Genomic DNA, 23,961 nt, shown 5'->3' on the forward strand with positions numbered 1-23,961 from the left:
AAGTCCTGGACTGTATGAGAATAGGAACAAAGACAATTCGGGCTCCTTAAATAGCGAGTCAAGTATACACAAGGGTTAAAGATAGCCTGAATGTCAGAAGGTCAGCGAACCAGCTCTACTTTAGGGCCGAGGAACGCGGTCTATATCTCCTATACCTCGTAGATCGTGAATTATCCCCAAAGGCCCCTGAAATAAGTAGTTGATCTCTGTGGTGGGTCTTGTCACAATGTGCTTGCGCTAACAAGTGATCGCCGGGGCCAAAACAGTTTATGGAGGAGCTGCAATCTTGACAGGAAGGACCTTTCTATTTCAACCTATTGACATTTGTACCTTGAATTCGCGCTAGAAGAGGCGGAAGAAGTCAATTTTATTTTTGAGTTATTCTCGAGTTGACAGATCTCTATCGCGGTTCGAGGAAGAGATCGACGATCAACACGAAGGGCACAACTGCCGAGGAACATGAGAGAGTACGGCTGAAGGCTGACTGCAAAGCCACGAGACTCCATGCAGATTTAGGCCATGCTCTTTATAGCTTTGTGCTACGTCCGAAGCACCAAAGTGGAATACCCTGCTAATCATCCCGCTAGCGCTGATGTGTGATTTCTCAGGCACGACGGATGATCTTTTTCACGCTCACTATCTAGTGGATATGGAGCCACTGACTCGAAACAATCATGCAGATTCATAGATATTGTCATCCTTACACACCATGAAGGATGTCCAGTTGTGGCCATTGCATGAATGGCCCCTTAAGATGCTATAATTCGCCACTAAACGTGCAGCATTGCCTGCTGGTTTCATCGGGGAGAGGACGAGAAGGGCCAATGGATCTAATTGGAACGAAAATGGTACGGGCGGGTCTGACACCCCTTTGCCGCCAAACATACGTTCTTTGGGTCAGGGTATGACCTACCCTGGGGCGTATATCCCCCCTATTCTGAGCCAGAAGCGTGCCATCACGTATAAATCTAACGCAGTGGCTCGATACGCTTATTGATTGCAGTAGGTAATGGTCTGTAAACCGAGTACCGTTCACTAGTTCCGTCCCCGCATGCGAAATGAAAAGAATGGCCGGTCGCCCGAACGCCTCCAAGGCATATGTAACCTATTTGGGCGGCCGAGCGCACGGTTTGCCACTTCTACCTTACCTAAGTAATTTATGGTATAGATTATTGCCTACCTCAGTCAACCGGGCTCCGATGGTGTATGGCACTATGTACTTGGTCGGCCCGAAGCGTGCGGGCGGCCCACTCTTAGGTTGATTGCCGATCATCCGTCAATCGCCGGAGGATTTATCTTTGACTTCTCAAATATACAGAAGATGGGCTTCCCTATGTTCTAAGCTAACTGAGGATAAATCAAGCGGTTCAACGATCAAAGCGTCGGCCAAAGCAGTCCGCAGAATATAATTTGCACGAGGGCTATACGCATTGTCTTCTATGCTGACCACCTTTCGAGCTTCGTTAACCCGCCGACCCGCAAGCTATAGGGCGAGATTTTGGGGCCGCAAGGGATCTCAACAACTTATCTTACATCTATCCTGCATTCGAGAGCTTTCAAAACGCCACATCAAGATCATTCTACTTGGGGCCAAAGGGCAAGGAGCGAACTCCTGGCTCTTCTGGTGTTGGTAGGAAAGTTCACCATCACTTCACAGTTGCAGGCAACAGAAAACATGGTTATGCTAACCCCCCTAAGTGGCCCTCATAACGCAGAATCTCAGCCAGTACCCGAAAGTGATGATCGGACAAGATATTCCATCTAACATTGGCCCATGATAGACAAGCCATTGGATCTATGAGAATGTTCAGCAATCTCAAGACTTGTTTGTGATAGTAGACATGCATCTCGGCGAACTAGGTGCCCATGCCAAGCCAAGTTTACATGAGCACACAGATAAAATTGTACTGGCTCGAGCACACCCACCATCATGTGACATGCATGTGTCCAAACAGCCTCGCTGGATCGTCGTGCATGACCCGCGATCAACCAGTCTGAATCTCATGATACTCATCTATCAGAAAAACATGAAGCCCCTCACTTGTAGTCCACATAGCCGAAAAGGATCCAGAAGTGATCTGTTCTATTTTCTAATCTGTAAAGTCACTAGAAAAGTATATGCTCTCACCAGGACATCCGACAACTATTCGTCCACGCAGCTTCAACCACCTCCTCCAGAGTCAATCCCTTTATCCCTGCCACCACCAACTCAACTCTCTCGACAGTGCAGCTCTCATTTCTAGTTTTCACCATTTGCCCCGCGATGAATTTGTTATGTTTCCGGCTCGGCAGCAGAGGCCTCGCAGTCTCTAAGAAGCGTTCAATTTTAGGATCATTAGACAAGACTTCACACCACGAAGCATCTGTTTCAATCTGCAGCTTTTCCAACGGGATGCTTTTCACCATCTCAATTTGCTCCTCTGTCCGAAACGAAACGCCATGAACACTAATGTCAAGATCTAGCTCCACCAACCGAAGCATGTCGTCCTTGGTGCCCGAAAATGAATGTACCAGGCCACCCACGAAGTAATCTAGGCAGATAGGGCTTGATGATTGAGATGAAGTCATCGGTGGATTCACGAACGTGCAGAAACAGAGGCAACTGCAGCTGTGTAGCCAACCCCAATTGATCGCGGAATGCACGTTGTTGCGTGTCTTTGTCCGCGCGATCCAGATAAATATAGTCGAGGCCAATTTTGCCAAAGGCTGCAAGTGGAGAAGACTTATTTGCCAGCAGCATCTCTGCGAACTTTTGAATGGATGCAAGGTAGCTATTCTGGCTGCCTTCAGATCCCTCATGCTCGTAGATCTCACCCGCATGGTACGGATGCACGCCCAGCGTCATCTTGCACATGTCTGGAAATTGCCTGACTAATTGAAGATTTTGTTCTGCGTCACTCAATGACATGGTTGTGAGCAATATCTTGTCACTTTGAGAACCGCCGCGTAGTCAGGTTCATGGTATGCCTTGCCACGGTAAATGCTACGAAATTGATCCGCGGTGAAAGTCACCACAACCTGTCGATCTTGAATCAATATTGATCAAGGGACGAAAGACGAATATTGGATCTGAACCTACATCAAAAAAAGGCATCTTGATGTTCGTGAAATACGAAATCGCACGTTCCAAAACTACGATTCACACAGAGACGAGGGGAAATCTTGAGATGTGGGTCCCAGCCCAGGTTTAGTCACTCATGATGTTCCAAGTCCTCGACAGCCGACACTCTGCGATGAGTTTGCATACTTTGCAGTTCCGTCTTCAACATGTGCAATATCTTGATAGTGGGTTAGCTGAATGATCTTCGAGTGGGAGGCCAAGACGGCATAGGTCTTGGCCTCTTCATTACTCAGTGTATGGCTTGGGCACTTTTATTTGTAGTCATCTAGAATAATACAAGCAAAGTCAGCGTCTCACAAAGACATAATACAGTGTGTTCAAACAGCAATCCATCAAACTCAAGCTATGCTCAATGTGAAGAGTGAAAAGAGAAAAACGCCAAACCAAGGGATGCTCAGCTAAGAATAGGATTGCCAATTCGACAAGGGCATTGAAGATTAATAATATCAAATGTAAAGAGGCTCGAAGGAATCAGAGAATTGTCGTCACGTCATGTCGCGGATTTCAAATGCATTCAAGCACCGTTGGGTTCGTCTTCGTCTGATTTATAGTTGTCATCGTCGCTATCTTCGCCCCAGCCCTCGGCCTCGAGAGAGCGACCCCGGATGCCGAAACTCAGAATGAATCCGATGAAGGAGACAGCACCGAAGACGCCGAATGCAAGGGCTTCTCCCTTCGGCTGGATCTTTGCAGTCAAGGAGAAGAGACCACCAGAAAGGAACGGGCCCATCGAGCGGCCAGCTGCACTGAGAGTCTGTGCTAGACCGTTCAGGGCACCGAGAACAGCGTGATTCCGGGCTGAATTGGTAACCAATAGCAAAGCACTCGTCAGGCCACCAACGGAGGCGATGGTCTTGACCAGGAGGACGAAGCACAGCTCGACGGCCATGAGAGCAGACTTGCTGGTCAAGCCCTTGCTGTCCTCGCTCTTGTATCCAACGAAAGGCATCAAGAGGAAAGAAATCACAAAACCGAATAGTCCTGCGCGGTAAGACCATCTGTTGCCCATCTTGTCGCGCAAACGGTTGAAGATGCAAATTTGGAAAATGATCGTGACAATTCCAGCGAATCCTTGAGCCAGACCGATCTCAGAGGGTGTGAGGTGGCGTCCCATGGGGGGGCTTGGCTTGGGCAAAGATTGGGAAGAGCGAATTGAAGGAAACATTGCAGAAAGCAAAGATCAAGTAGGTAATAAGTAGGAGCAGGGTGTCTCTTGTACATATTTCGTCCCATCTTAGCTCTTCGGCATGCTGATGTGACTGGCTTGATACCTCCGAAGCAGAGTCCAAATCACTGTCATGTTCTTGGCTGTCGCCAGTGTTGCGGCGAACGGGGCCGCTAGGCACCCGAAGATAGGTGGGGTGTCTGGATAGGCCTGTGAATTGCCAGATCCATGAGAAGAGACTGCGGAATTTCTTGCCAAACTTGGGAAGGATGTCCGCATCTTCCAGACTTTCTTCCATGAATAGTGAAGTCAAGACAAAGTCAACCAGAAGAATGAATGCAGCCAAAAGGTTGGGCGCCAGGTACGGGTATGTGCTTTCCTTGCCCGTGAAGGGGTTGCGCTCGAAGACTAGAAGACCACCCAGGAGTGGACCTGTGATGCCTCCAATGCCATAGAGGACAGGAAGCCAAGTGAAAGCCTGGGACTGATTGCTCCGGTCGGTGATTTCGCCCAGACAGGTCGACACAAGACCCTGGTTACCATTGACAACACCCATCAAAGCTTGTACGGCAATGGCTTGCCACAAAGTTTTACAGAACCCGAATGCAACAAAACAGAGTGCGGTCAACAGTGTGCCGAGAAGTATGACTGGCTTACGGCCAATCCGGTCGGAAAGCCATCCCCAAAAATAATTTGTCGCGAATTGTGCCAGCGCAAATGCCGAAGCAATGCTTCCCACGTAGACACCCACTTGGCTCGGCTCCACCTCGGGGAAACTCGATGCCATATCCGGCAAATACGGGCTGATCGAGTTGAGCGCCGTTTGCTCGGCCAAGGCAATCATGGCCAACACTGCCATCTGCTTTCTCGGCAATGGGGACTGTGCGTGGTTCTCGAGGTCATTGTGATAATCGTGCGATGCCTCGCCAGAGGACTCCGACTGGCCGGAATTGGGACGACCACGCGATTTGGGTGGAGGAGTGTCGAAGGTCTGGTAGTGCTGCGTTGATGAGCGACGGCCAATCAAAGTACGGTCTGTGACTGTCATTTTGGCAACACGAAAGGACCGAGGAATGGTGCGACGCCTTCAAATCCAACCATGCGATTGGGGGAGGTTGGTGACAGTCCGAGCGCGCCCGCGGTGCTGGGGTCGTGCGCGAGCTTGCAGCACCCAGAGACTGTCCGAAAGCTGCGACAGAATGTATAACACGGAATGATCGAAGGATAGAAAAAGCGAGCGCAGGATATGAAATAGATCAGGTTGCAGAAACAAGAAACTGAACCAAGGGCAAAGCTGGATACTACGCGGGTCCGATGATGTAAGCGGTATGTGTTGCTGAGTCATCGCGCTCTAGACGCAGTGATCGTCCTCAATCGAGCAAGTCTCGGGCCCGGTTACGGAAGATCATTCATTTTGCATCTGGACTAAGACAGGGTACCCGGATCGAGTGATTAATGAAGGGTTCTCTGACAAGGAAGAAAGTGTGTCTCCTCAATTGGAGTAAAAGTCTCGGGGCGACTCTATATCACGCCAGTCTACCCTCATGATCATGATATCGAATGAATTCTTGATCTCCCATTTTTATTTGTGCCCCCAGAGGACTTACGAAACTGCACATTACCTTCTGGTGCAAAGAAAAACGCATTCTGTAGAGTTCATACTGGAAGATGATCGAAAACAATAGATTTTCGACGGATATATAAAGCTTGTTTAATGCGTCAACCGTTGAGGGGACGAAACTCTCGTACATGAGATAAAGTGAAGTTCTGGTGCATAGATTGATGTGAGCTGTAAAAATTTCATGGCTGCAATTCGATACGGAAGTAAAAGCAATCAAGCAATGTTGCGAAGTGATGTTGGTGTATCTCTATTTGATAGCTTCATGAGAGGTCCACTTTCCATCACCCAAATAATGATATCTATTAGTGAAAAGACAATCAACAATAAAATAGTAAATGCGTCTCATCTTTTAAGGGGCCTTTGTTCCACCTTAAACCATCGACTGTGCAACCTTCATATCGCCAGTCGCTTGGGTCTCCGAGCGACTCATAGTAGTGTGTCGACTGAAATCCCTCAAGCGACGATGCTCATCTCTCGGCACATCGCCCGCCTTCTTCGCTCTCCTCTCCTGGTGCCTGAAATAGCAGCGCTTACACCATTTCCAAGCCTCAATGCCACTGAAGAAAAGGGCCGTCTCAACAAAGACAATACCCCACTCCCATGAAATGCTCGAATGCTTAAATACCTGGTGGTTGATAACAGGAATATAAAGAATCGGGAACGCAAGGACAAACCCTGCCATAATGCCCCAGAACAGAAACTGGTTGCCCCAGATATCATGCATCCACTGCGTGAAATAGCGCTTGGAGTCAGGTTGCATGCGGAAAAAGCTTTTGCGGAGGTCCATCATTTCCCAGGCGAGGAAGAGTGCAAACCAGGTCATGCAGGTGAATGTTGTGGCGCGCGCACGGAAGACGGTGTCACAGCCGTAAGGCTTCGAGGCGTCGTTGTATTGAGTGTTGCAGCCTTGCGCGAGGTTTCCGTCACCCCAGCCGTATAGTACTAGTGTGAAGGCAGATAGGCAGAGTGCTGCCATCCAGACACCGTAGACGAGCATGTCGACGATAATTTCCCAGGTGAATATTCCTTGTTTCTGTGAAGCTATTAATATGTGGCGTAGCTGTTAATGGAAGGTGTATACATACGCTTTGCGGAGGTCGGTCCATAACATCTGGAGAGGCCCTTTCCATCCCCAGGCCCATGTCAGGAAGACCAGAAGTGACCATGATGATCCAGATGATCTCAACCGGTGCGATAGGAAATACAGATTGATTGGTATCGTCCTTGAACACAAGTCCAATAAGCAAAATCAATGCAAGAGCCACGTTCTCAGCCAAAAGATGTAGAACAAATTTCTGAATATTGTCGAAAATTCTTCTCCCTTCTTCGATGCCATTTATGATAGAGGCAAAGTTGTCATCGGTCAAAACCAACTCTGAAGCATCCTTGGCGACATCAGAGCCATTTTGACCCATGGCAATGCCAACATCAGCACGTTTCAGGGACGGTGAGTCGTTCACGCCGTCGCCAGTCATGGCAACATATTTTCCCCGTCGGTGCAAAGCATCAATCATGCGGACTTTGGTGTTAGGCGCGCATCGGGCGATAACGAGAGGCAGAGTCGGCAGATTGTCGATTTCCTCTTCAGATAGCTTGTCGAATTCGCCAGCAGTCATAACCATCGCATCGGCAACTTCTTTGGATAGGGTGTTCATGTTGCCGGGGATAATTCCCACCTGGGCTGCAATGGCACGAGCAGTGCCGGGGTGGTCACCGGTCACCATGTGCACGGAAATCCCAGCTTTGTAGCATTGGGCAATCGCGCCGGCAGTTTCGGGGCGAGGAGGGTCATATAGTCCGATAAGGCCGTAGAATTCAAGGTCTTTCTCGATCTCCTCGCGAGGAAGGGGCTCGTCGCTTCCCTGCTTCGGCTTATGCTTTCGACCGGCGAGGGCAAGCACACGGAGCCCCTCCTTTGCTAGCGCTTCCATGTTCTGCAAAATCTCATCGCGTATTTCATCATTCAGGGTAACTGACTCGGAACCTTCTAGCCAGGTGATAGTCGTGGAGGCCTCTAGGACACGCTCAACGGCACCCTTGCTGAAGATCATTTGAGATTCCACGTCTGCGTCAGACTTGGCGAATATTACAGACATCTTTTTCACGCTGGAGTCAAATGGATACTCGGCTTTTTGTTGCCAGACTGGGCTGTCACCTTTTGTCCAGCGATCAAGTCCCCAATCGAACCGCGATGCGAAAACCTGGATGGCAACGTCGGTTGGCTCGCCGCGAGCCTGCCATTCATCATTCGCTGATTTATGAAGGTGAGCAAGATTAGCCATCGCGGCTACATTGAGGAAAGACTTGAGGAGCTCATTATTCAGCAGATCATGGGGTGAAGAGGTCTCGGGCTTCAAATCTGCGCCGAGGTTGACAGGCCGTTCAGGAATAAGGCTCAGGTCTCCCTCTGTTGGATTCAACGGCTCATTCGAGGATCCAACCGAATAGGTTCCAACGGAAGGAATCCATGCGCGCTTTGCGACCATGCGACCCTGGGTAAGTGTACCAGTCTTGTCGGAGCAGATGTTCGTCACTGCACCAAGGGCTTCGAGAGAGTCGAGTTTGCGAACAATAACATGTCGCTGCACCATCTGCTTAGTTCCGACAGCCATTGTGATCGTTAAAACAACGACCAGACAAGCTGGGATCATGGCCAGTCCCGTAGCAACCGCGTAGATAATAACTTCGGCATCACCACGGAAATCGTTGGCTGCGGCAACAACAACTGCAAAAATGACGGCAATACCAAAGAGAAGCAGAGCCAATTTAGACAGCTTGCGCTGTAGAGGTGTTCCGACATTGATACCCAGGAAGCGACCGATCGCGTCCGTAGTGGTCAAAGTCCAGGCCTGAATGTACCAGATCTTCTTGGTTTCGCCTTCTGGGCCTCGCTTCACCTGCCGGCGTTTGGAATCACCGCCGCGAAGAGCTGCGGCGATGGCACCGATCTCGGTTCCCATCCCCGTAGCCACTACAACGCCTCTTGCACGTCCACGTGTGACGGTAGATGAGCTGTAGGCGATATTCAATCGGTCTCCGGGACCGGTGTCGGTATCGAATGTGGCATCAGCCTCCTTGGTGACTGGGAGTGATTCGCCGGTCAAAAGAGCTTCATCGGTGTCGAAATTGAAGGCTTCTACCAATCTTATATCTGCGGGTACGGTGTCTCCGACCTTAAGCTCAACCATGTCACCCGGAACAATCTCGTTGGCAGGCACAGTCACGGTTTTACTATCGCGGGTTACAACACCCGTCGGGGAGCTTAGAGACCGCAATGAGTCCATGGTTTTTTCGGCAGCAAAGTCCTGGTAAACCCCAACTACAATGTTGAGAACAATGACTGCTGCAACAAAGCCACCTTCGATCCAAGACGCTATACCAAAACTCACTGCCATGGCGATGATAAGGACCTGCGATTTTAGTATTAGCGTCTTCTTCATCTTGCCTGAATTATCTTTGATTGATAACTTACAAGCATCATGGCATTCGCGATTTGCCGAATGACGATTTTTGCAAAGGAGACTCCAGTGTCCCCCTGCAGAATGTTCTCGCCATACTTTTCAATTCGCAATCTGGCTTCTCCAGATGTGAGGCCGTCGTCTGGGTTGGTGCTTAATAGCCGAATGGCCTCGTCGATTGAAAGACTATGTGCAGGCTGTGAAAGGCATGAGGTGACATCAACGGAAGACTTGGAGGCTTTGGATTGGGCTTTCTCGAGGTCTGGAGCCATCGCGAATCCAGGGAAGTAGCGTAACGTCGCAAGTAGTGTATAGAAAGCCGTGTGAAAATGAGAGTAGCGAGTGTACTTGAATGAGACCTTACGGAGGTGTCATATAAAAAGTATCGTCAAGGGAGTGAGAGTCCATGCACTGGAGTAAAGAAAGTATATCCAGTGACAAGGCTTGATCGGATAAGCGGACTCCGATCTTCGTTTTGATTCTTAAGTACACGTTCTAATGTTCTATCTTTCCTCTTTCCCCACAGGGCATTCGTCCTCTATAAATAATGTCCGTCTGAGGCTGATGGCAAGACAGGTCTGGATGTCGAACGGATCCATCGTTTATCTGTTCCGAATCTCGGATATCATGCCAGCATTGGGTCTAAAGTTTCCCGCCGCCTTCCAATCACCTTGGTGTACCAAACGTCGGTATCGAGCGGACGAACTTGGCAAAAGCCTCCGTTTTCGTTGCCGAGGCGGGATGACGCACACGACTGGTCTCGGCGTTGGCTCGGCTACGAGCCGCCACCGAGCGCCGATTGGCCGAGAGGGCGCGGAGTGCCAAGAGCGGAATCTTGGCGGGACTGGGCATCCTCCGCTCGACCTCTCCAACCCTCGGCAGCGATGTGTCTCCTTCTTGGCTAGCCTTGGATTCACCTTGGCATCCGTGTCTCTACGAGACCTAGGAGTTTTCGGAGTGATTAAATCTTCCCCCTTCTCCCGTCCCGATCCCCCCCTCCTGAGTTCCAAAATTTGCTTTACGGTGGCAACCGTGGTTACCCGTGGACAGTTCTCCCCGCAAAGGTCGATGACTTTGATCTGATTTCATAAAGATAAGTACTTGACCGGCGTAGTCCGACTTATCCGATCGATGTTGCGCCTTCGCTCTGCCCAACGCACGAACTGAAATCAATTGTTACTGGGCGATATACTTTGCTTGTCACCTCCTCACACTCTTCCTCGTTCTCTCGACGTGCATTCAGAGCTGGGTCCTATGTTCTCCCACCTATGAGCGAACAAGCTTTGCCTCAGGGTGAGGTGATCGGGATCGTGATTGGAGCTATCGCGTTGTTCTCCATAATCAGCATTGTTCCGATGTAAGTTCTCGGCCGCGGACGCGGCTTGGCTTTATCCCGCGTCATGCAGTCGAAGCGTCTTGACGTTTAGTTTGCTAATGCCTCTATCTTTCAGAATTATCATGTGGAGCCATCGTCGAAATGCAGCGCGTCGTACTGCCTCTGAGACTCTCAATGCGACTGGATCCATGCAGGAGCCCTCAGTGGCGAGGTGGCTAGCAGAGCAAAATGTTGAAAGCGACCCAGAGCAATACGCCCAAGACACTTGGTAGGTCTCTTTTCTTCCAAACCCCGACACTTTTTCTTGGCTCATGGGGCTCGATGATGTGATGCGGGGAATGCCTAGGCTGGGCCATGGGTCTCCTTGCCCTATCCGGAGACCCACTGGTTTGCCATGTGCCGGCATTTTCCCAATTTCATCGATAATCTAGCACCCAGTCCTCCTTCCTTGGGCCGAATTCGGAGTATCAGCCATTATTCGATCATTCTTGCGAGTTTCTGACCTCACCGACACTTTGCTAACCAGTCCCAGTCCCATCTGCCTATCCTCCTTATCATCAAAACCGTATCTCACAAACCCCGAACCCACCCATCTGGCTGGACAGCGGGGTCCCTCTCACGCTCGTTCAGATAGGTCGGTTTCATATGGCGCACCAGGCTCCAAGCATGACAGTGAAATCATTGTTCTGAGTCGATGTCATCATGCATTTCACTTGGCTTGTCTCACTTCTTGGTTCGAGTATAGGCGATATCGATGTCCCATCTGCCAAGAATCGTACACGCCGCCCAAAGCAGCCAAGAGATGATACTGTGCCGAGCTATACCAACCTGATTCTTAATGTGAACTATGAGCAATGACCAACTCCACTTGACTCTTCACTGAGCGATGCACCACCTTGGGAACGTCACGGACCTGTTTCAAGGCGATGTTATAGATCGTTCAATGTAGGCTGCCATGAGCTTTGTAGATTGAACTTTGGTGAGTAGGAAAGGTGAGTCACAAGTGAAAGAACAAGAAGGCCTGTGCCATACAGGAAAGACATTGGGACAATTTGTGGCATTTCCATTTGCTAAGGTACACGACCAAGTCGCAATACTTATTGCGCAGGTTTCCTCGTCACAGTACCTAGATGTCAGCACCCAAGCCATCCCGGCCCCTGTTTGAGCGACCTCATCATGGTACCATGTGATGGTCTTCAGGAATAAATCTTTCTGAAATGGCAACTAGTTGGGTATTGCCCCAGGCGAAATTCAAGATACCGAAGCGGCGCCGTATCCGATCGACATCGCCACCGTAGCTCTAAGTCTTTGAATTTTTTGGCTCCGGCCTACCTTTGCCTGTGAACCCTGATGCTAGAGGATTTGGCTTTATCCTGCAGAATATAATCCTCATCTGGGTGGATACAGACATTGGCAAATGTCTCGATGCACTCAACCAAGCTTACTGGGGATCGATCTTTCATCACTATTGTTTCGGTGTCCAACGCTAAACCCCTGAAAGACTTCGGTGCAGAATGGGTCATCGCGCATCAGCTCCCGAAGATCAATAAGTACAAGCCGTCGTTGGCGATGATCTGCTTTATGTGCACGGTATTCTCAAGCACGGTGATTTGATTCGGGGGAGTATTTACCCATAACGGACTAGTCAGTATCAGGAGACTGTGCTCATGGAAGCGAGGCAGTGTCTATGAATGAGCGGATGTAGGGTTCAATAAATTTCATTCTTGGATTTGACGAGCTTCGTCGTTTCGAAAAAAGACCTATGAGGTCTTTGATGTATAAGTTTCTGGATGGCCTGACGAAAAGAAAGGTGAAGAAAGCGCTGGATAAGTGTATCCCCTGTGTGGCGAAAGGTCTCCAATCCGCGTCATTTGGACGCTGTTAAAAGCCGTGTGAAGACATGATTTCCTAGAATACAGTTCCGAAAGTAATCCACGAGGTCTCATCGTCTACCTTTGAAGTGGGAATCTTGTGGGATCTACGTGAATGACTGCATAAGAAGGATCTGTAGAAGATGGACTGTGTCAAGACTTAGAAATTAAGCCAGGTGAATGGAACGGTGAGGCTGGATGCACTGGAAAGCGCGGCCTCCAAATTGGGGAACTGATTGACACTTGACCCACGGGACCTGAACTTTGTGACTCATGTATCACATGACTTTACGCGCACGGACCATGCGAGTCCCATATATATTTTTTCGTCCTTCCCTGTCCTTCATCCTTTTTTCTTTCTTCTTTAGCTCTCTTTGCCAATTGGCTTAGATCAAGTGTAGTATCTGTTCTTTTCAGTTTAATCTCTGAAAGATGTCCACGTGACATCACATTGATTATTCTCATTTTTGGATCTCGTGACTTGGCCTCTGTGCTTGCGCATGCCTTGTCACACAGTGTCATCGGGCCTACACTACCCTCGATCGACGCGAACCTACTCTTTCATCAACCATGTCGGCTTGCCCGATTGTTTGGAGAAGAAGTTTTATCGCGGTATATTGCCAACGTGGTCTGCTGTGACCGGCTGCGTTGCTGTTTGTCCTTTGGTCTTGACCGAAAGGGTTGACTTTGGATGATGAAGACCTTGCCCTTGAGGTCGAAAATGCCCTTTGGGCTTATGAAGACAGACGCCATGGACAATCGTAATTGTCCTTTCCCAGTTTAAATAGGCATTTCAGCTGGTGGAAATGAATGCTCTGTGGCATCCTGCTCCCGTGTAGAACAGCGTTCATACCCATCAAGTCCATTCTCTCATTGTCTATTTGATTCATCCCTTTACGTTCCTGTAGAGCGACGCCCTCAACAGAGGTCTCGTCATCGAATTGTGCATTCACATCACCGCACACTTGGAGCGGGCCGTTCAAAGCGTCAGGGAGTAACGTACCCGAACAAGATGCCGCGCATTATTCGCGAAATCAAGCAAGAAACAGGCAATCATAGTGGCAAGTGATTTTGCTTTCATGGTGGCTTCCCCAGTCAAGCCCGGGGCTCTTGGAAACAATACGAGTGGTATGTTGGATATATAGGCAAAGATTCTGAGCACTGGACACTACGAAAGATATATAAGGGAGGATCCAGGAATGATAAGAAAATGGAGGGCTGGGTAGTCTGAGAAATCAGGGTTTGAAGACCTGCAGCAAACAGCCGGATTGCTTCTGCCGTCAATGGTATGCCTCCCATATGTACGAATTGGAGGATTTTTTTGCCATCGTCATCAATGTATCGTCTCCGATGGGTGTGGATCTGGCCTTCGCCCAGATGATCAAGCCACAGAGCGCGTTCTCGTGCACCGCAAAACCGGTGAGAATTCTGCCCATTGATGCTACCTTTAATTGGCCACACAACTCAATATTCTGACTCATACCTGCAGACACTGGGGGATCCATTCTTTGCAAAACAGACAAATGGAGCAAAAAAGGAGTAAATAAGATCTAAAAGATAAAAAGGTACTAGCACGACCAGGTTTCGATCCTGGGATCTCCGGGTTATGAGCCCGGCGCGATTCCTCTTCGCTATCGTGCTGATGGGTGTCATTATGTCAGCGGATACTGGCATATCAATTCCTCGCAAAACAGACAAAAGGAATTAAAAAAAGGAGTGAAAAAAGATATTAGCACGACCAGGTTTCGATCCTGGGATCTCCGGGTTATGAGCCCGGCGCGATTCCTCTTCGCTATCGTGCTGATTGGTTACGATTGATTTTTGACTACTTGGATTGTGTTCGTTGTGAACTTCACAGGCGAGTTAAAAAGTGTGAGTCGCACTAGAAATGGGGGGTAATGATTAAATTCCACTCCCGGGCTAAGTAACTGCTTTCCAAATGCTTTGAACAGTCCAAAGAAATGCTTTTGGAGTATCAAGTGGGCTGTAATTTAGCTGACTTGGACGCAAATGCCGGATATATTTTGACAATGAAAGATTTGTCATTCCTTTGCCTCGACATTATGGAGCCCAGAGAATACAGGGAAGTAAACCAAGTGAGAGAAGCAGAAAGTAGTGCGTCGTGTTTTTCAAAGCTGATAGTGCTGAGTTTCCGAGAAGATTGTACAATGAAATTAAAAAAAGAAAATGTAGAGAATCACCGACGGGTCACTTTTCCGTTGTTTACTACCAACTCGACATCACTATTGGAGTCACCATGCTCCGACGCATCTCCATAGTTCACGGTGTAGCTGACAGACTTGTTGATCTTGCTGTCCTGACGTGCATATCCGGCTGTATTGAAGTACTTCGGCCCAGAGGCGTATGTTTGTCGAGAAGAGCCACCCATCAGTCCGGGGAACCAGCGTCCAGCAAGAGCCCTGGAAGCAGGTAGGCAAGCACACAGGACTGAAATCTGGCATTCGATGACGGACCAATAGATGAGCGGATAGAGACCCTTTGTTTGGTTATAACCCCAGCGATTGTTCCAGAAGACGACGACACGGATGATGGCAATGATGGTAAGCCTTGAAGGCACGGTCAGTATGTGGTAGTCCAAAGGAAATGGCATGAAACGCGGTGAGGGAATACGTACACTGAACCAACAACAAACATCAACGCCACGGTGAGCTTCTTCCGCAGAGGCATCTGCAGCTTGCTCACTTCGTAGACAGGCATCATGATCAACACCTGAAGAGTTTGTTAGATTAAAGAAACCAGACCTTGTGAAATGTACATACAGAGTCAACAAAGATGTTGACGAGGCAGTTGACGAGGATTGAGTCGATAAAGTTAATGCACTTCCCACTTTCCTCTCCCGTCCAACCGTCCCAGGTCAAATGGGTAGGAATGCAACGGAATGAATCGACACAGGCCCAGGTAATTCCAATGGCGGAGTTAACGGCGATCAGAGCGTACGCAAGGTAGCGGAAATTGGGTGTCTGGAAAATGCGTAATAAGAACAAAATCACGCTGATCTTGGCCAGCGAAATTTGGATCTTATACATCACAGCGAGACCTTGGAACATCTGCTACCGTTAATATGAGGACCTGTGTTTGAGTGACAGAAAGGTTGTACCATGTAAATGAGGGTTATGTCATTTTGTGGTGTGATATCCCAAATATTGCGACCAAATCCAAAACGGACCACTGTCTTCTTAGTTTTATGTGAGAGAACATGATTTGGGAAAAACTCACTTTGCATACCGAGGAAATAGATCGCAGTGCCAAGGACCTGACGCCTGTTAATACCGTGGCACGGAAACCAAGATAGTTGAGCTTACATATGCAACAATAATGGAATAGTCATCCCATCCCCATCCACCTCCAAGCCCACTGCTCTTGGCGAAGATTCTGGCAGCGAAGAAAACCGTGGCAAGTATAAAAGGTATCAACGTAGAGGGGTTGACCACCTGAGGCTTCTGGAGCGGAGTAATGTCACATTCGCTTTGGTATAGCCGTTTTGTCGCTGAAACCGTTAGTCCAAAGCATGGTAGTGCCGATCAAACAGACTTGAAACTCACTAAAAAAGTCTCTCACCGTGCAGTTGCTCTCGACCGCGTCGAGGAATGTAGTAACGCGCGAGTCGCTTGCGCAGAAGCAAGTTGTGTTCGTGCTAAGCGAGCAACTTGAAAATAAATTCTCATCGCAGGTAATCTGGCGAAAGTCAGTCGTGTCCGGAGAGCCGTCTTGAAAATGCCGTACGTACAGCGCAGGGTGGGAAATCGGTTAGATCTGTGGCATGCGACCCCACCACCAGCAGGGCCAGTACACTGAGCAAGCAAAGGTAAAGCCTCATAATGGCGCTCAATGCTTTAGAAAGGGCCGCCGGAGATCTTTAAAATGAAGAGCATCTCGCGAGGGGAACGGCTGGTTTTCATCCTGAGTCAACATAAATGTCTAGGTGGATACCGTGGAGTTTGCTTTTGCGGCAAAAGGCCGAAAGCACTGGAAAATCAGGTTTAAGGTTATCTATTTCGCACGATGGCGTTTCTCTGAACAATGAGTACCAGTACATTGGAATGCTTTTCGGGTCAACTGAGACTAGCCCTAATCTCCCGAGGTGATTCTTTCCGGTCTGATCTTCTAGATCGGGAAAATCATCCGTGGTCTGTCTAGATCGTTCCAGCGGGGCGCTTTTTGTATCCACTATGAGCACAAATCGCAAATTACAGCGTCTGTGTCTCGTATCATTTGCTTCGGATGTTCCGCCTGATAGAATCAGTGGTAAGACCCGAGGCGTTGATTATTGAACCCAAGCGTTTCCTTGTTTATAGTCAGTCAACCAATTCACACCTATACCCCCAGGCATCACCTCTGTTCTTTTTAGGTCTGAAGACCGATTACGCTCCCACCTGCCTCTTTGGGATACCCCGATCGCGTGGTCAATTAGTCGTATGCAGGGACTCCCCTTTTATGTTCAGCTGGCAAGTGCTCCACCCCATTTTTGAGCATGAGGCTCTTCAGATGAAGTCCCGCCGCGCTTCTCACAAAAGAAAGGGCATGGCCGTTCAGATCTGTATTTTCTTCATCCGAGTATCACAGTACTCTTCACGTATAGAAAAGAATTGGCATGGTAAATGATCCATAATGAATCTGTGGCTTTTCTTCTATTGAGGACTTGTCAGATCTCGGTTGCGAAGACGATCGGATCTCTTGCCACCGATCTGGGTCTGAAAAATTCTGTTGAGCGTGCGGCTGTGTTGCCAAGGTCGGCAGGGGCCCCTAAAGCCTCCAGAACCTTGGAAGAATGACCGTACTTGTGGATAAAGACATAGCTTTGTCAGAACCGCTTACATACAAACAAAGACAAGCGAAGAGCAAGTGACTTCTAAGCGCACCCCGAGATCCGCTATATCGGCTTGGAAAGTAAAAGTTTATGGGCGCCACTTAACTGTGATCTTGCCTTTCATTTGCTGCCTTTGGGCAACATACAGGTGATCATACTCATTGCATTCTTTCCAATACAGTCAACTCTCAAGAAAAGCATGTGTTCGGCGACGATTTTGAATGATCGTTAGGACCAAGGCACCCGGTCGCATGGAGAACATTTTCAACATCTCGTTTAGTGTCTTATTGCTTGAAACTAAATCGAGGAGGCGATAAAGTACATCATTCGATAATAATAGGCCTTTCTAATTTCTACAATTGGGTTGGTCGATCTACCGAGGCGCCATTGGCGCCCGTGCGCTTACAAACGGAGAAGGTAATTCCAAACGAACCGAACACGCTTCATTGACGGTCTTGTACCAGAATGATATTTGCTAGGCGGAGATAAAAACTTGCTCGAAGCGATCAATTGTCTCAGATCGCTGAGCTATGTGGGGCGATCTTCAGAACACGGCCTTTGCGATCAGGCGATGCCGAGTGAATTTAAAGATAGGGTAAGCGATTTTAGGCGGGTGGAAACAATGGCACCATCAAAGCAGACACAGAGTATAAGTCCATTGTGCGTTCTACTGTTACGTGTGCCCAAATGTCGCATCACTGAGCAAGATGGTGAGAGGATATTGGGTAAAGCAGGGATCGACTACTCTTGCAATCACGAATCGACCTTCACCATCGTCTGAAGAAGTAAGTTTGGTCTTTGCTTTAAGACCAAGAAGACATTTCCAAATCATTTAGACGAGGGTGTCAACAGAGCCCGAGTCTAATTGGTCGGTTGCAACTCGGCTCAAGAGACCCTCCAGTCATGTCAAACTCATTTTTGAGGAAAGTTAATCGGGCTGGAACTTGGAATGTCGTTCTGAAATTTGTCTGAGTTACTTTTTTCTTACTATTGACGTCGAAAAGTAGGTCCGTAGCCGAGTCGAGACCGCTTCCACGATCGAAAAATCCAATAAATAGGCTCACCGGAGCTCTCAAACGTCAGCAATTAGCCTTCATGCAGATTAGCAACGTCGATCGTTCTCCAATGAGGCGAAATTGGCATTTTTTTCGGGTATGTAGCTCATCAGGTCATCAGGTCACCAGGTGACCTGATGACCTGATGAGGTCAATTTGGTTATGCCCAGTAATTACCAGTAATTACTGGTAGTTTACACCGTAAATTGAAAATTTTGAAACTCCCACTTTTGTCATGTGATCACGAAAAGCTCATCAGGTCGAAATTGGACCCACTTTTTTGACCTGATGAGCTTTTCGTAGTCACTACCAGTAGTGACTAGATAAATGGATATTTTCATATTTTATCAAAAATGTGAATGACCTGATGACCTGATGACCTATTACTGAGTATGACTGGTAGTGAGAGGAAGGAATAGATTACTTCTAATTCAGAGACTCAATAATGACTAGTATAATAATAATCAAGCAGAAGCTAGTATATCACTAGTAATCATGTCTAGAGATTCATTAACGTCTATTTTGTTACTGGTTGCTTCCGAGAGGTTCTAGAAGGTAGCAAAAACATATTCAGTATTAATTTAAACTTTCTCTGACCAGTCACTACTAGAACAAAATCCGGGGTAATCACGTGACGCAGTATGCTTCACCCTCACCTCCATGATATTGTTCACTTCTTTATTTTAGTCTTACTATTTTTCTTCTTCCTTTAACTCCCCTCCATCCACTCCCGGTACGTATCCATCCCCCACCATATCCTTTTTGATCCTCCATGACCCTACAATGTCTCCCCAGGCCTCTTATGACCTCAATATCGACTACGAGAAGCATCCAGCAACTCAAAAGTGAAAGATCTGAGAGCTTTGGAGAGATACCTGGGCCCATTGGAGGGGGAAAAGTCCCCAGACATACCCCTATTACCCTTCCTTCCTTCCTACTTCCTACTAGCTATGCCCGGATGCCTTTCTATCTTCAGCGGTGCTCACCAGTTCTTCGGCATCAAGTAACTGGTTATGACCTATTCTCCTATGTCTCCCTTTACCGCCATACTGCTGAGGATTCATGACGAGAATGACTGAATGAAGACCAGTCATGACTTGAAGAGATGCATCCCTAACAATCTTGATTTTTAGCTACCAGTTACACCAAGCTTTTTTTTTTCTTACTGACAAAAATGGTGAGCACTCGCCGCGCTGGTGAGGGTGGTGCCAAGAAGGCTCCTGATAAGCCTGGGCTCCCAAAGAAGGGAAATGTCGCTACTGGGCTCCCAAAGAAGGGACGTGTCGCTACTGGTCGTGTCGAAAAGCAGCCCGTCGCGCCTCCTAAGAAGCCAAGAGTCACTACCGGTAAGGACCACGCCCCTGCCAATACTCCTTCTAGCGATGAGGACAGTACTGGTTCCGAGACTGGTAGTGACTTGGAGCAACTTGGTTCTGGCCAGTCTTTCGCAAAGAACCCTGTTGCTACTAGTAACATTCGACGGTCCGATCTTCCTCTCCTGGCTGCTCCTGGTCCTAACCAGGTAGCACGTGTTACCGCTGCCGTCGATCAGAACCCGGAAAGGTGTGTGAGTCTGCGTCAGGATTTCGAGTAAGTACTAGTTATCAAATCCTGCGACTTTTCCTGACAGGTTATTACTAGTGTGAAGTGGATTTGCCGTTGCGCCGAGGAGGACCACAAGGACACCCGCTACACCGAATTTCCTCGATCTGGACCAGTTGTAAGTGGTTGTTGTATGTTGTTACTTGTCCTTACCAATATTAATGTGGCCTTAGGCTATTCCCCCGTGCGCAGTTGTCTGCCCCTACTGCGCCTACTGTCCGTAAGTATTTCAAGTCATAATTTGAAACGTTGCAGAGCTAATTATTACTACTGGTAGCGGCCTGAAAGCCACAGTTGGCACAGCTACTGGTAGAGGTGGCAGCATCCGAAAGCACATTGAGAAACAGCATGTGGTAAGTACTGGGTGATACAGGCCATTACTAGTTACTAATTGATACTCTAGAATGAGGACACTTTCCTCGGCCTTTATGTGGTCTCTTTGAAGGATAGTAAGGGTTGGTTGTGAGTACAAATAATAACTGGTAACTCGAAGGAACTACTGCTAATATCTAATAGCAACTGGAAGCCTCCTGGCCGGACCGGCTCTATGACTGCTGTGTAAGTTAGTAGTCTTTCAGGGACCGACCTGTTATGACTTGTACTGACAATCTATTTCTAGTACCCCTGCTCCCGTGCCTGCGACTACTCCTACGCCTACAACTACTGATCCCGGACCTGCGCCTATCCCTGTGGATGATAATGATGATCCTGATATGGAGCTTTTCCCTGATGTCCCTAGTTAGGGCGTGGATTTTCTAGTTACACTTTGATATTACGGGATAGTAATTTTCTCTCCTATGAGAGCTTAAGATAGCCAGATTCTATGATACCCCTTAATGATTTCTTCACTACAAGTAAATCTATGTCATAACTTGTCGCTACTAGAAATAGAATTTCCTCCCTCTCCCCTCTATAAGCTTACCTAATTATTCAAATACCTATTATTCTATAGCCTCTCATCTTCACTCTTTACTTACCCTTTATCCCTCCCCCGAATACCCCTGATTACCCCCTAAGATCTATCTTTGACAATCTATTTACTTCCGGTATCTCCTGACTACACCACTTCTATTATGGCGACGCCTATGGATGACTGGGGAAGTAATACTCATCTTCCGCAGCGACTACGAGATGAGCTTGCTACCTTTCCTGAACTGAGTGATAATCAAGTATCACCAGAAACACCAAGTCCTTCCCTGCAGCCTGATAACTCTACTAATTTATCTCATGTCTTTACTGAATATCCTGCGGGGTATAAGATCTCTCAAAAGCCTCTCACTGGAGGATTTGACCGTGTCCGATTTATCGCATACACCCAGGCAGTCCCGGAATACCCAATAACCCACCCTGAGGGTGTTGCCTATATCGTTGATATCCGGCACCTACCAGAAGATGATGTGAAGATCGCATATGCTGATGTACAATATGGGAATGGTACTAGGAACAACCAGAGATGGCAGAAAGAGAAAAATTGCCCCTTACTCAATGATAGCCTTTGCACATTTATCAGAAGGCAGTGCTCCGGAGTCAAAGTCTGCAAACAGCTCGCATCCCATATTCGTTATGACTACGAGCATACAGATGTGACTGAGAGTCTCTGGGACCGTCTTTACGATGACCGCGAGCGAGTTCTAGCCGCAAGAGCTCGCGTTGCCGCCTCTGATCGTCTACGGATATCAACCTACAACATATTTCTTGAACAGAAAAGTCGCTACCAGGAGATATGTGGCACGCAATGCGAGGGTGGACAAATGGTGCTACGCCAATTTCAAGATGTAAGTTGTTCTTTCCTGTTATTTCTGGTAACCACTAGTAATCTTTCAGGGATCTGGATGGTTTATTGGTTGTAGCCAGTTCTTTCTTCAAAGGAGCAGGAGACACCTATTTTTCAAGCTACCAACCCTTGAAGGACTGGACATTGATTACTTAAGGGACCTTATTCTTAACAATGCCGAACCTCCACTTATCACTAACCAGGACTGCGAGACACTTCTTGCTCCTAGTAGCCGCCTGACAGCTTGTGGTAAGTAAATTTCCTCACCAATAAATATCGGTAGTAACTCTGTATTTCTAGGTGCACATGGACCTGACATGATCGAAGTCCAGGGCTGTGAGGTTAAAACTATGGTAATCAAACCAAAGAACCTTACAGCACTACCGCTTATTGTCTACGCATCTTGGGGCACACATTCACATCCACCACCACCAATGACAAAGACCCCACATCATATTGTGTCTAGTGTGCAAGATCTTATCAGAAAGGTCGACCAGCGACAGATTACTCATGGTAGGTAGTGGTACCAGATAGTCACTTCTAGTTATAACGAGTCACTTCTAGGGCGATTTATTCGCAGCGATGTTGTCAGAGATTTCCTCGCACGCTACCAGTTACCAAATTTCGCAGCCCTACACCCTTCACTTGGATGTCGCGATATGGTACGAGTACTGATCAGAAAGCACCGGATTCTAGTAAATCCTCTTGGTCAGGGTTGGGCTAGTAATTACTACGTGTGACAAGCTATGATATTTCCTTACTGATAGCTTCTAGGTACCTACCTTGAATATCTTCAGGAATCATCATCTCCTTGTGAGATGTATATCCAGGAGATGTACACCAACGGCAACAACATACGGATTATCTGCTTTACCCTAGCGCAGGCCCAGTATTGGGCTAAAATCCATTTCTTCCAGATGGATATGACCTTTAAACGGGTTGCAGGGAATATCAATGAGGTTGTTTTTGTCACTAAGGACGACACTCTTGGACAAGGTAAGTGGGCTACTTGTTACTACTGGTTATAACAAGACGCTACCTGTAACAACTAATATTTTCTTCAGTGATCGTGCTCGCACGTGTCTTTGTCAATTGCGATTCTACTGAGATGTATTTTGAACTGTTTAAAGCACTCTTTCAGAAGATCGCAGAGGTAGCTCGGTCTCCGGTCCAATGGCATCATATCCATCGGAATGGGATCCAGGCGGTCATTGTGGATATGTGTGCTAAGCAAGCAAGTGGTAAGTACCTGTAGTGACTGGTTACTCCATGTAATAACCGGTTACATCAATAGGCTTCGGGCACTATCTTACAACAATCGATCCAACCCGGACATGGCAACAACACGTGCAGTCTATCTTCTTGTACTGCCAGGTGCACTTCCAACGAAATCTGAATCGGTTCCGCAGAGCTCCTGATTACCACCTGATGAAATCAATCCTTACTGTTCCCTCCCAAGAGGGCTGTATGAGGATCCTAAACGGTCTTAAAGGCTCCTTAACACCTGGTGTTACTAGTTGGGCTACACATAAGATCCGTCCATGGATTCTTTCAGGTCTAAACCCCGCCTTCTCACTGATGCCTACCAGTCACTTCAAGAAGTTTCCAAAACATACCAATCTTACTGAAGGACTGCATGCCACAACTAATCGGAGTGGCATTCAAATTCAACTTCGCCCAGCAATTCAGGAGTAAGTTATTTTATCTTTAGTATTTCTCAGTGACTAACAGTAGCTTCTAGGTCTCACCAATCAGATCTTCGGTCTTTTGAGGATCTCCATCGCTATTCTCGCTTTGGTGTGCGTCCAACTCATGCAGTTACAACACCAACTTCTCGCTCTGCGACTCGTCCGCGACAAGGTATGACTAGCTACTATCATACATTTCTGATATTAACTGATAGTGACTAGTCACGCCACCAGAGAATCTTGAGGTTAATACTCAAACCCTACTGCAGACACCAGTTCCAGTAAGACCTACGACTGCTACTTCACGGAAGAGAAAGGCAAATCAGTTATCACTCGAAGGTATTTTATCCTTTAGGGAGCCTCCAGATATATCTATTACTTACCGGTAATAACTAGGATATCATCTTCTGAATGACACAGACAGTCCTCCGAGCAGAGCTAG

The 23,961-nt window shown here is 47.8% G+C and overlaps 7 protein-coding genes across 7 annotated transcripts; 3 read left to right on the top strand and 4 right to left on the bottom strand.

The window, feature by feature from the left end:
- Positions 1 to 2,124: 2,124 nt before the first annotated feature.
- Positions 2,125 to 2,854, bottom strand: N7477_004590 (uncharacterized protein; the record flags this gene model as incomplete). Its single annotated transcript, XM_056966253.1, has 2 exons — positions 2,125 to 2,459; positions 2,512 to 2,854. 2 exons carry the CDS (start codon positions 2,852 to 2,854, stop codon positions 2,125 to 2,127), a joined length of 678 nt encoding a protein of 225 aa, XP_056823034.1.
- Positions 2,855 to 3,635: 781 nt separating this feature from the next.
- On the bottom strand, positions 3,636 to 5,334 carry N7477_004591 (MFS transporter; the record flags this gene model as incomplete). The annotated part of the gene is made up of 2 exons (XM_056966254.1): positions 3,636 to 4,247; positions 4,393 to 5,334. The coding sequence occupies 2 exons, from the start codon at positions 5,332 to 5,334 to the stop codon at positions 3,636 to 3,638; spliced, it is 1,554 nt and encodes a 517-aa protein (XP_056823035.1).
- A 943-nt stretch (positions 5,335 to 6,277) lies between these two features.
- On the bottom strand, positions 6,278 to 9,637 carry N7477_004592 (uncharacterized protein; the record flags this gene model as incomplete). Its single annotated transcript, XM_056966255.1, has 3 exons — positions 6,278 to 6,940; positions 6,993 to 9,317; positions 9,380 to 9,637. 3 exons carry the CDS (start codon positions 9,635 to 9,637, stop codon positions 6,278 to 6,280), a joined length of 3,246 nt encoding a protein of 1,081 aa, XP_056823036.1.
- A 355-nt stretch (positions 9,638 to 9,992) lies between these two features.
- Positions 9,993 to 10,973, top strand: N7477_004593 (uncharacterized protein; the record flags this gene model as incomplete). Its single annotated transcript, XM_056966256.1, has 3 exons — positions 9,993 to 10,429; positions 10,480 to 10,722; positions 10,817 to 10,973. 3 exons carry the CDS (start codon positions 9,993 to 9,995, stop codon positions 10,971 to 10,973), a joined length of 837 nt encoding a protein of 278 aa, XP_056823037.1.
- Positions 10,974 to 14,769: 3,796 nt separating this feature from the next.
- Positions 14,770 to 16,410, bottom strand: N7477_004594 (CFEM domain-containing protein; the record flags this gene model as incomplete). Its single annotated transcript, XM_056966257.1, has 8 exons — positions 14,770 to 15,139; positions 15,208 to 15,302; positions 15,353 to 15,640; positions 15,691 to 15,761; positions 15,810 to 15,846; positions 15,896 to 16,080; positions 16,136 to 16,268; positions 16,321 to 16,410. The coding sequence occupies 8 exons, from the start codon at positions 16,408 to 16,410 to the stop codon at positions 14,770 to 14,772; spliced, it is 1,269 nt and encodes a 422-aa protein (XP_056823038.1).
- Positions 16,411 to 19,629: 3,219 nt separating this feature from the next.
- On the top strand, positions 19,630 to 20,800 carry N7477_004595 (uncharacterized protein; the record flags this gene model as incomplete). The annotated part of the gene is made up of 7 exons (XM_056966258.1): positions 19,630 to 20,045; positions 20,097 to 20,175; positions 20,231 to 20,277; positions 20,335 to 20,410; positions 20,461 to 20,519; positions 20,574 to 20,615; positions 20,677 to 20,800. The coding sequence occupies 7 exons, from the start codon at positions 19,630 to 19,632 to the stop codon at positions 20,798 to 20,800; spliced, it is 843 nt and encodes a 280-aa protein (XP_056823039.1).
- Positions 20,801 to 21,130: 330 nt separating this feature from the next.
- On the top strand, positions 21,131 to 23,961 carry N7477_004596 (uncharacterized protein; the record flags this gene model as incomplete). Its single annotated transcript, XM_056966259.1, has 11 exons — positions 21,131 to 21,491; positions 21,639 to 21,832; positions 21,882 to 22,080; positions 22,132 to 22,344; positions 22,396 to 22,493; positions 22,599 to 22,827; positions 22,896 to 23,072; positions 23,126 to 23,522; positions 23,573 to 23,691; positions 23,742 to 23,800; positions 23,944 to 23,961. The coding sequence occupies 11 exons, from the start codon at positions 21,131 to 21,133 to the stop codon at positions 23,959 to 23,961; spliced, it is 2,064 nt and encodes a 687-aa protein (XP_056823040.1).

The sequence above is a fragment of the Penicillium maclennaniae genome (genome assembly GCF_028827695.1).
Source record: "Penicillium maclennaniae strain IBT 15551 chromosome Unknown utg000004l:1.0-3007600.0:1.0-3009580.0, whole genome shotgun sequence".
In the NCBI taxonomy this organism is placed as follows: Eukaryota; Fungi; Ascomycota; class Eurotiomycetes; order Eurotiales; family Aspergillaceae; genus Penicillium; species Penicillium maclennaniae.